Source organism: Phytophthora parasitica (genome assembly GCF_000247585.1).
Source record: "Phytophthora parasitica INRA-310 unplaced genomic scaffold supercont2.2, whole genome shotgun sequence".
Classification (NCBI taxonomy): domain Eukaryota; phylum Oomycota; class Peronosporomycetes; order Peronosporales; family Peronosporaceae; genus Phytophthora; species Phytophthora nicotianae.
The window spans coordinates 1-11,889 of NW_008648988.1; the positions used below are offsets into that span (position 1 = coordinate 1).

General features: G+C 48.0%; 2 protein-coding genes across 2 annotated transcripts; both read left to right on the forward strand.

Annotated features, from left to right (window-relative positions):
* Positions 1–3,469: 3,469 nt before the first annotated feature.
* On the forward strand, positions 3,470–6,173 carry PPTG_20871 (hypothetical protein; the record flags this gene model as incomplete). Its single annotated transcript, XM_008894298.1, has 5 exons — positions 3,470–4,112; positions 4,176–4,695; positions 4,759–4,950; positions 5,030–5,569; positions 5,633–6,173. 5 exons carry the CDS (start codon positions 3,470–3,472, stop codon positions 6,171–6,173), a joined length of 2,436 nt encoding a protein of 811 aa, XP_008892546.1.
* Positions 6,174–6,799: 626 nt separating this feature from the next.
* On the forward strand, positions 6,800–7,060 carry PPTG_02070 (hypothetical protein; the record flags this gene model as incomplete). Its single annotated transcript, XM_008893071.1, has 1 exon — positions 6,800–7,060. One exon carries the CDS (start codon positions 6,800–6,802, stop codon positions 7,058–7,060), a length of 261 nt encoding a protein of 86 aa, XP_008891319.1.
* Between the last annotated feature and the right edge of the window lie 4,829 nt (positions 7,061–11,889).

The following is an 11,889-nucleotide window of genomic DNA, read 5'->3' on the forward strand; positions in this document are numbered from 1 at the left end:
GTTAAACAGGAAAATCCCATACAAACGGCGGAGGATAACTACGCTCACGGAAGCTCCGGAGAACCTGGTATAGTCAGCATATGTGTAAACGCGGAGGATATGGAGGACGCGCCAACGGTGCTCCAAATTCCGGGGTTAATTGTATGGATATCCTCCCGTGTTTAGGGACCCTAAACCCTAAACCCTAAATTTTACTGTCGGCGCGACCCCTAGCCCCATATCGAAATTTCTAGTGTGTGTCTGAAAAACGGCATCTAAAAATTGACGAAATCGCCAGCCATCCCGGCTGCCCGAGAATTTCATGCCACTATCCAAGCTTGAGTCACTTCGCCAATGATATGTACACATGTCCGTCATATGGTTGTACATGTGTATCGTCTTTGTGCTTGTATAATAGAACGTATACTTGACGTATAGACGTTGACTCGATCTCGTCACCTATTGGTTAATAGTTAATGTGTAACACCCAACTACACCCTAAATATAGGGTCTCCGGTTTGTCTATGACACAACTAGGGTATATGGTTGACTTCCTCGTATGCGAAAACCTAGTTGCTCAGAGTTTCATGGCTGTAGCTGTCATAGTCGCGAAGTTATATATAGCTTCAAAGTGTCCCGTCTTTATCAGATTAACGACATATGATTCGATTCGCCCTATTGAATAACGTATGCTCCCAAATTTTCATGTCCGTACCAGCTCTGCTCTCGAAGTTCAATTTTGCGTCGATCGCCCAAAACAGTTCATTTGGGCGGTTGGAGTGCCCAAACTACGAAAAGTGGACCCTCGACACCTAAAATAAAAGCGAAAAGTGGACCCGAAAACACTGGCGATAGATAGCTATCGCCCGGAACATATATAGGGTTAGGGTTAAGATGGTCTTTGATTAGGGTTTTGCCACTTCTGGCTAGGCTTGTTAGGCTCACGCACCGCTCGGCTAATCACTGCGCAAACCCCGTAAAGGTTTGGGTTACGGGGTGGGAACAGTCTTGAAATGGTCTGGATTCGTCGCTTCGCTTGGAATTATGCGCATGCCGGCGTTTACAATCCGTGCGCTACGCGCGCGGTGGTAAACATGGCCCGACTCTGTCTAGGATTCGTATTTGAGTACACACACTTTATGACAACGTACTGGATGCGTCGCTTCGCTCTGAATTGTGACTTTTGACCAAAAAAGCATGAATGCGAAAATAATCAGTTTACACGTATTTTTTCAATATCATGTTCTGGATTCATCACAACGCTCCGAATGTTTTATAAAAGTCATATGTAAAATAAAATATTCCAAATACATACGTTTTCAGCAGAAACTCTAGTTCTGAATTCGTCGCTTCGCTCCTAATAAAAATGTCAGAAAAAGCATGTATTTATCACCGAAGGTGATACGCCAGACAACTTTTCGTGTTAGAATTTGGAGCGAAGCGACGAATCCAGGACGGAAGTTGGAAGGGGACGCGGAGCGTCGCAGTATCACCGAAGGTGATAAGCCAGGCAACTTTTCGATTGCCGGTTTCGTCTTTTTGTTGCGAGTTTTAACTTTCTGCTGTCATTTGTTGATCTTCTGAGTGAATGCTCGCATCAATTCACACACAACCACATAATGAAAGCGAGTCTCGACGTCATTTTGACCAATGAGATGGGTGCGCCTCCACCGATTACACGTCGCGCCTTTACCGCATTTCATGGTAAAAGTGCTATTAAAGTGTGGGGTAGCCTCCACCGCCTCCACCGCATAACAGTGTAATGCGCGTATTCTAAGTACAGTCTCAAATTTGCTCTCTAGCACTCAATTCGAGTATCAACAAGCGTGTAAACGTGACAGTTTTAAAACTATTGAAGCGTTAAGTACGACTTATCCGGTTTAACCGATCCACGCACGGCACATCGACATTTCGGCGAATCACGGGACTCTATTCCAGATTTTTCGCCAATCCGAAACATCAACCAAAAAAGGCCCTCAACCGAAGTCCAAACCCGCGGCCCCGCCAGCAAAGGCGCAGGCATGAAGAGGATACCGCGGCAGATGCCGCTAGCTCGACGCAGAGCGACACGGGCGTTGCTACAGATAGCGAACTCGATATGGATGTTCCGCACTCGACGCAGCAGTCGCCGGTGGACCCCATGGCAACGATGAGGCAGATTTTTGAGTATATGAGCACTATCCAGCGCCAAAAGCAAGGGCAGATGACTCAAATGCTGCAGCAGCAGGTCCTGCTCCAACAACAAATGCTTTAAGCTCAGGTGGCTGTCCAGAAACCCCAAAAGAAGAAGGGCAATCCACCGAGTTTCAACGGCCAGGCCAGTGATGACTTCGAGCTGTGGCTGTTCAGTACAGAGTAGTATTACGCCAACTATGACGAGGAAATGCAGAGCGACTGGTCTGATTTTGTCAACACAATCTTTGCAAATCTTGATCCGTCAGCGGAAACGTGGTGCCGAAACTTCAAGTTCTCTAGGGTTCGAAAGCATGAACGGGATTGGCTGCTAAAACAGTTGGTTTGAAGTACCTTGTGTAAAGACGGGCTCTGGGATTTCGAAAAAAATCAAATATCGGTTCCCCTCCACCGCTTTGCCGCCAAGCCACTCATTCTTCGTTTCGACAGAGTTGAAGCCAAGCCACGGACTACTGTATGGATTTTAACGCGATCTGGCCACTTCTGCGGAAGGAGAAGTGGACGTGGAAGCATGATTCCAAGATTCAGCAGCAGTAAGTGTACTGGAGCATCTGAATGCGTCGTTGATGTTAGCTTGTAACATTCTTTTGTTGCTCTTTCAGCTGCAACTATGTGAAACCGGGATGTAGTGTCAAAAACGGAAAGCAAGGCGTGGACTACTTCACGGAGAAGACGAGCTATTTGAGTATGTCCACTCCGACAAAGAGCTGTGCTCTCAGTTGAACATCTCCAACGTTCTGGTACGCTCGGATGCGCATGCAAGTACGTATCGCGCGCGAACATCTTGTACAGTCCTGTTCTCTGATGATTGACGCCTATTCTAGTCCGAAGTACTATCGTAGACGGTGACAAACCACGTCGTAAGCGGGTGGCGCGTGACTTGATCGAGAAAACGAGCAACGCCCCTCAAAAGAAACGTGCAACGGAGCCTGCTGTATCGACGGCGGCATCTGCAACACCATCCGCCCCGCCTGCGAAGAAGCCAGCCAAGAAACCCGCCAAGAAACCCACGAAGAAGCAGCTTGCTGAAGCAGCCAAGACTCGTCGACGTGAGCTCGCTGCTTTCGGTAAAGTATGGGGTCATCGCAATGGGACCGGTACGTTGTGCATTGGATCTAAGAGGCCAGTTGCCAACTTCTAACTGCGTATATGACACTTGTGGTTGATGAGACACGGATGGAAAAGCTGTTGAGCCACCACATTCGCAGCATGGCGCCGATGGGCTTGCTCAGACTAGCCCGTCTATCCCGGAAGGTATATTATCGTGACGATATGCTGACATGTTTACCAAAACGTGATGCTGACTTGTAGTGTTTATCTGCTTGTAGCTAATGCTGACACTGTCAACACTCAACTCGAGAATGCTGGCACGGCGGGTGTACGACTGGATGATAATGCTGACGTTGACAACTCATCACTCGAGAATGCTGACACGGCTGGTGTAAGAGTTGGTTCTTATGTTGACATTGCCTCCGATGATCATGACGAAGTTTCGATGATTGGGTCTGAAGATGATGCGTACAACCCTGACGACGACGATGATCTTGGTGACGATGATAGTGCCAGTAACGAAGAGACGAAAGATGATGATGTGCTCCAAGTTTCAAGTCGAGGGAGCCGAACGGATCACGAACGCGGACCTGATAGTGACGACTCCCGTAAGCTTTTGCAGGACACCGGAAATAGTTCGACGCTTCGATTCGATTATGTTGATGCTCTGGACCCCAATATTGTTGGTGCCAACGGCACCACTTATTTGGACACGGATGGTGAAGGTGATGACGACTCGGTTGAAGCGGCAGGTGTTTCCGGCGAGGACAAAGATAGTGATGCGACTGATACTGAGAAAAATGAGACTGCCAGCTTTCGAAGAGAGACAAATCGTGTCATCAACCGGATGTCTGCTGCTCAACGTGAACGCTTGCACATGAGTATTGAAGGTAAGCTTGTGATCTTTGTTATGCTGACACGATCAACATCTAATCGTGTTTATATGCTGACAGCGTCATCTGAAGTCTTCAATGATGAACAGCTGGACCAAATGAAGCAAGACGGCTGGAATGTACTTCCAAAGAATGTCAAGGCAGATATCGTCGATGACCCAGTCATAGACAAGATGTACGATGGATATTGCGGCCCATCACGAGATGTTATGCCGGCATCGAAGTCTCCACTCAAGCTATTTTACTACTTTCTGCCAAAGACATTTTGGCGTCAAGTGGCTACGCAGACCAACCTTTACTGGAGGCAAACGCTAGACGCAAGACTTGAGAAGGTAGAGGAGATAGAGCGTACTGCTACGCATCGGACACAACGAACTAGGGCTACATTACTCAGGAACCTACAGAAATTTCAACAGGTTTCACCCCATGAAGTTGTGCAATGGGTTGGTTTGATGCTTGCTCACACACTGAGCCCCACCAAGAGCATGGAAATGCATTGGTGCTCGAAAGAAATTGGGGTTATACCTGGTGGCACCTTCACCAAAGTGATGCGTCGAGACCGCTTCCGTGAGATCTCGCGGTTTATTCACTTCACGGACAACAGAGACCCGGCAGCCGCAACAGACCAAGCTTGAATGGTCAGGTCAATTCTATCGGTGCTGGAGAAGACCTTCAAAGAGGCTTATGCTCTTGGCTCACGCGTTTCGATTGACGAAGGTGTTCTTCCTTCTCATAACCGCCGCAACCCGACAAGGACCTTCATGAAAGACAAACCACACAGGTGGGGTTCTAAGTGTGTCATGACTTGCTGCGCGGAGACGGGTTACTGCAAGAGGTGCGTATGCTGACATGTTCACCATAAATATTTGAGTTTATGCTGACATGGCACCCTGTGGGTTCATGTGTTTCCGTAGAGTTGAGATGGACATTGGTAGGTCTGGTGATATTGAAGGCTCGCAATCAATGGACACTAAGAATGGCCTCACTGCAGTCGTTCGAAACATTGCGTGCGTATTCCGGGGACTTCCATACGAAGGTCGGCGACTCGTAGTTGGAGACCGCTACTACTCTTCAATACCACTTGCTCAGCAGCTTCGCACGATGGGGTTCAATTACGTCGGCACCATGCAGACTGACCGCAAAGGCTGGTGTGACCAGCTGAACTACCCTCATAAAAAGCGTCGAGCAGGTACTCCACGAGGCACGTTCCAAATGGCAGTGGCAAAGTCCAACCCAGGACTTGTGTCCTTGATGTGGGCAGACAATACTATCGTGTATTTCCTGGCGTCACATGTAATCGCCGAGCCAACGACTGTGCGAAGACGCGAGAGAAGTGGGCCGCCTAGTAATGTACCTTGCCCAGGAGTCGTAGCTGAGTACCAACGCTACATGGGAGGGGTGGATCGTCATGATCAATTGCGACTTCAAGCGTATTCGATCCAAATGGCTATCAGGTATAAATGCTATGCTGACAGGGATGGCTTAAAGTTACTAACTTATGCTGTTTGGTATGACAGATTCAATAAATACTACAAGGGCCTCTTTTTAGGTTTGGTAGATATGGCGTTGGTGAATGCGTACATTCTGCACAGACATATCTGGGAGAAGACGAAGAAACGAAGGAACTCACACTTCGAGTTTCTTGCAGCACTACACAAAGCTCTGATTGAGGAGACAGAGGACAGCTTCACCCAGACAAGAACGTCTTCGGGAGGTCATGATGTAACTGAAAGGTCGAGGCCTGTGCAAGGCGAGCATACGCTAACTCAGACATCCGATGTTCGGATGAATGGTGGCGTCCAGCGTTTGAGACAGAGGCAATGCAAGGTGTGCTCGTACTACAAGCCTGAAGGGAAAAAACGTGGGGGCACGTCGACATTTTATTGCGAACCGTGTTCACAAGGAAAGCGCGGTTTGATCACCTTGTGCAATAAGGTGCGGGGGTATGAGAAGAACGAAGGTCTCACGTGCTCTCAAATTTGGCACTTGGCTTGGAAAAATGGTGAGTTTGCCCCCAAAGCAGCTCACATTCGAGACAGAGCATTAGCAGCAGAGTAATATATGTTGTACAGCATCTTAGGAGACGTAGATCAAACCATAAATACAGCGTCCGCTTCTGCGTATGCCTGGCCTAGACTGAACGTACTGGTAGCGATTGCATTGCGAGGGGGTGCTGGTAGCAATTGCACTGTTGGGGAAGGGGGGGGGGGGGGGCGGCGATTGAGCAGGTCTGAATGTGATGCCACGCGTTCTCCGAGTGTTAAAGGAATCTCTGGTCTTCTCACATTGATTTCATAAATATCGAAATTTTTCTGGGCTGCCGAATGCTAGTTGCGATTAGCTTAAAATTCCATGTGTGTGTTCGCATCCTTTTTGCGCGGATTATTACCGAGGTGCTTAGCTACAACCTGTACACAAAACATCCAAAATTGTACTTGTGGTAAGTATGGTATGCTTTACTTCATAGTAATTCTTATACCCTCCGGGAGGGTATAAGGGGTTTTGTTATCACGTCCATGTCACCCCTTCGCGTTCTAAGAGTTAAACAGCGAATTCGTGAGTGTTTTCGCGATTGTAAGTTTCAGCACAACGTTCTTTCTAAGTTTTACAGTTTGCGCTAGAGTGGATCCCAACAGACCTACACGACGAAGTTCTTCCACCTGCTTTCCCAACTTGACTGCAAGATGCCGGAGATCGTCAAACGGCGGTTCTACCAGCAATATGTCCAAGCAGACACCAGTGCCTTTGTGTCGCAAAACGTGCCGTCCACGCTCCAGAAGATGATCGAGTTAGCCCAACGATTTGAAGATGCGTGTGGTGCTGCTAGCGCCTCTAGCGCCTCTAGTCAGGCCACGAAGGTTAAAAGGGACCAGAGCAAACCCCAAACGCACGGTAAATCAACGGCATCAAAGAAGAACCAAGGTGGTCAGACGATTTCTCATTAGAGGGCAAACAACTGGCCAAAAGGTGATGACAAACCCACCCGTGACTTTTGTCACACACCCGGCCTCTCCGAGGCTAATTGTTTCAAGGAGAAAGCAGCCGCTAAAGGGGAAGAGCCAAAAAAAAACGAGTACGCTCGGTGGGTTGGCACCCCACGGGGCCACAACAGTCAGTTCGTGGTAGCCGTCCGCGTCCTGACAGCTCTCTCCTGGAACAGCTTTATTATCATGCTGATGATGCTGTACTATCGACAAAAAAGAAAGTTTAAGGCTATTTATCTCAAAGAGGTCAAATCGCTGACGCTGCTGTGTCAATTGTCATTGATAGTGGCGCTTCATTCAATGCGATCGACCCCCATATCGCCACAACTCTCGGCTTACAGATCCAAACCGTCTTCGAATCCCCTGAAGGTGAAATCGGGTAACGGGCAGCGCGTCCGTATTTTCCCGTCGGATTACTCGCATCTCAATTGCGATGAGTGGGTTTCCTGTGTACGAATCCGAAGTTTTCATTATGGACATTCCCGAAAAGAGAAACGTTCTTCTCGGCTCCCCTTGGCTGGAAGAAGTAAACCCCGACATCGACTTGTCGTCTAATGTTGTGCATCCCCGTGGTGCCTGAGATGGATTGACGTTGCATCCCTTCCCTCGAGTACAAGCTGATGTTTTTGTTGCTAGTGGTCGGCGAAAGTAGAATTCCTCGAGACACCGTGAAGATCAGCATGTAAAATTACTTTTACGCCAAGCACGACTTCATCTCAGAGGTGGGTAACACTAGAGTGATTTCACCCCGTCAATTTCGACAGATGCAACGTGAAGAATCATCTTTCTGCTTTGCAACGCACCGGTGGCACGCAAGCAATTTCGCCTGAGTGACGAGAAGAAGACCGCCGTCTGGACCGAGGAAATGCTGGCAGCAGGCATCTTCCGACCGTCGAAATCGCCATATTGCGCGCCACCTTCTGCGTCAAGAAGGCAGTAGGCTGGCACACTGTTGACGATTTCAGAGGAGTCAATTCAAAGCTTTCGTATACCAGCAACTCCAGTACCTCGTAAGGAGGACATCTACGACGCAATGACAGGTTGATACTATTTCTCGGCGATGGACCTTTTGTGGGTCTTCTTTCAAGTTCGTCTTCGTGACAAGGATCTACAGTACACCGCATTCTCGACGCTCAACGCTCCGTTGGAGTATTTGGTCACCCCTATGGGCCTCGCGTGTAGTCGTTCCGCTTTTAATCGGATGATTCACCGAATTTTTCAGTGATCAGATCTCCTTTTGCCGAGCTTACTTTGATGATTTGTTCGTCTACATAAGAGTCAGTCGCTGGACGAGCACTTAGATGCCCTCGACAAGGTCCTGAAGCGATGCAAGGAGCAGCAACTCTACGTTAAGCTGGCGAAGTGCACATTTTGTGCCAGTGATTTTCCGTGTATAGGTGATTACTTCGGTCGAGATGGCGTACGAATGGAATTGGACAAAACACGGGTCATTCGAGAGTGGTCCCAGTTTCGTACCAAACGACAATTGCAATCTTTCATTCTACGTTCTGAAGTACTGTGCGAATTTTGCAGAATTAGCAACGCCACTGATGGAAGCAGGTCGAGGTCTTGGGGAAAATGAGCGTATATATCACTCTCTCGTCAGCCGATTGAATCATTTGAAGAGCTGAGGCGACTTATCTCGCAGCCCCCGATGCTCGCTCACCCCGATAGTTCAGGGTTATTTCACGTGCGAATGGACGTTTCGGACTATGCTGTCGGTGGATACTTATACCAGCTCGATGACAATGGTAAAGAGCGTGTGATCGGATATGGTGGTCGAAAATTGAGTGCTGCAGAAAAAATGTATCCAACCCGCGAAAAAGAGCTTTTGACAGCACTTCATTCCATGCGACTATGGTGAGTATACCTGATAGGCAAGCCATTATACGTGAAAACCGACCATCGAACTCTGCAAAGCATCTTGGTGCAGAAGACCTGTTCACAGCGACTCACAAGATGGCTTAATGAGTTGGGCTCGTACAAGCCTCTTTTTCGTTGGCTTCCTGGTTTGTCAAATATCGTAGCAGATGCGGTATCGCGAAATCCTAACTTTCAGCCAGAGGTCTTCGCTGAACACGTATCGCTAGCGAGCCTCTTACAACAGCTGCCGAGTAAACAAGATGATTCCGATGCTGACGATGCCTTTGTTCGCTACATGGCTTCTCGACCGACAATTGTGCAACAGTGTGTTCGATTATATTCTCGCGATTTCTGTTTCGGACTGGCCTACAAGTTTCTCAAGGAGAGAACTGGCGGCTCTGCCGTATCGCCTCCAGTGGAACTGGCTCGCTCGTTGAAAGTGCTGGGATCGCCAGTTAAAAACTGACTCGTGCCGAGAGATCATCGCTGCAACCATTTCTCCGCCGTACTCCTCTTCCGGTTCATCAGACTAAAGTCGGTTTCGCTGATCGAATTTTGAAACGGCCCAAGGTGAACGATGCACCAAGCGCAAACGTCTTGCTTGGTGCAATCCTACCGACATCGAACATCGTCGAGCGTTTGTTTAGCACGGCCCGGATGGTATTACGATACGAGCGCAACCACCTATCGCTGCTTACACTCGAGATGATCTTGTTTCTCAAGGTCAATCATAAGTTCTGGAACGTTACTACCGTCGACGGTTGCATCTAGGTAGGATGTGGTGAACATGCACAATAATTGCACTGATAATGTATTAATGTTATGTTCAAACTTCAGTTATTTATTTCTACTAGCGAAGCTTTTCCTCACGCTATTTACTGGCGCATGTCAAAAAAAATAGGTATAAATGATATTTTCGGGTTCCCTGACCACCAGTGGCCACCCAGGGTATTTGTAAACACTTCTTGCAGTTTTGACTAAGTTCTACCGGTTATGGATGAATCGTTCAACTCGGCGCTACATTGTTTCGTGTGAAATGTGCCAGCGAATTAAAGCATCTCATCACAAACCCGCCGGTCTACTGCGTCCGCTCGAGATACCGTCGAATCGGTGGACTAACATTTCAATGGACTTCATTACGGGTCTGGTAGGGGACAGTCGAACTGGTTATGATGCGATCATGATAATCGTCGACCCTTTACCACCTCGGTACTACTGGTAGTCGCAAATTGGCTCCACGGTTTATTGGTCCTTATCCGGTTTTATAGTCTACAACTCCCGATACATACATGATTGGTATGCCTCCGGAACTTGAGAACTTCGTCTAGCTAAGTTTGAGTTTGAAAGGCAACGTAAAGTAGTAAAGTTCTAGTTGCCATATGAGCGAGCTTGCACGATCGAAGTCAAATCCTTAAGTTTACATTTGACAGTGTTGCGCCGGAAAATTGGAGATCGACGTGCTTCTTGCGGGTTGGTGTTCAATGTTGACCTTCTCGTCGTGATACCCATGACACTTTGCCCACAGAGAAGCGTTTACTTCAAGCGCGATCGCCGGGTCGGATGCGTACGAAGAAAACGCTCAGTAAGTCCACGAACTTGATCTATATTCGCTCCAGGTTCCAAGGACTCCTTGTTGTCACGTCCGTAGCATCGGATCTTGAAAATCACGGTGCCCTTCTTTACACGGCGATCGATAATTGCTTGTACTTGAAGGCGTCGTGTCCATCACGAGTGATAAGTCGAGAAACATCATTTAGCCGTCGAGGATTCGTATCGAAGATGTATGGTCTTAGATAAGACACGTGAATCTCGTCATAAACCCGCATTTCATTTTAAATCAGTCTCAAATTTGCTTTGTAGCACTCCATTCGAGTCTCAATAAGCGTGTAGGAGGAACCGAAATGCACAATGCCGTGGGCTCAGCTGAAACTCCTTGATCGAGGTGATGATTACTGAAGCGAGCGCTATGGGCGCTCCATCGGTTTGCGTGACAAGGCCCACTTGCTGCAGCGTATGCAGTGCATGGAACTTCTGCCAGTGATGCGAATTGCTTCGATAAAAATAAGCTCATGTATAATTTAATAGACTTTAGTTGTAATAGAAAGGCAGCCAGGACTGAGACCTGACTACAGCTAAGCCTTTGGTTATGCTAGAAGACCAGTTGGACTACATTCACTCTGCTACGTTATGCGAACTTTGCAGATGTACTGGGTTGGTTATGGTGCGAACCTAAGCCGAGGGTATTGGTAGGTGACAATCCGTGAAAGCTATTCCTGTATGTATAGATAAATGGAATTCGTCGTGCAAGTTGTACGAGAGATATTATATGCTATTTGGTAGTGGTAACTTGAATTGATATACAGAACAGTCATTGAGGTAAGATATGGTGGAAGCCGTAGGAGATAATGCGTCCTAAGACACGTCCTAAAGTGTGCTATTGTCCTAAAACCTGGGATAAAAAAAAACTAGCAATCGGCTTATAAACAAACCTATACTTAGGACACCACAACGAGTTTTAGGACGAAACAAGACAGGCTCCGCGTGTCCTAATAGGACACGCGACAACTAGACTTAGGCTGTCCTAATAGGACAGACAGGAACTCAGACCACTGTCCTATTTAAACAACACTACTAGTCTGTGGCGAAGTGGTTCTGGGAAAATTGCTGATCGCTGAGGTCCTCTTGCACACTGCGCCCGAACTGCCGACTAACGGAGGGGGTACCCCGATCTTTCGTGAAGTTGTAATGCTCACCTTGTGTACCCGTCGGTGGGCCGATTCGCTCTTCGGGTGATCTCGGAAGCGACGCTTGGGCTGGGTTCTTGGACTGTCTGGGTAGACTGCGGGACATTTGACAGCAGCGGGGATACTTCTACTCGCTGCGTCGATTACGGTTTTGGGTTGTCGATCTTAAGGTATAAGATCGAC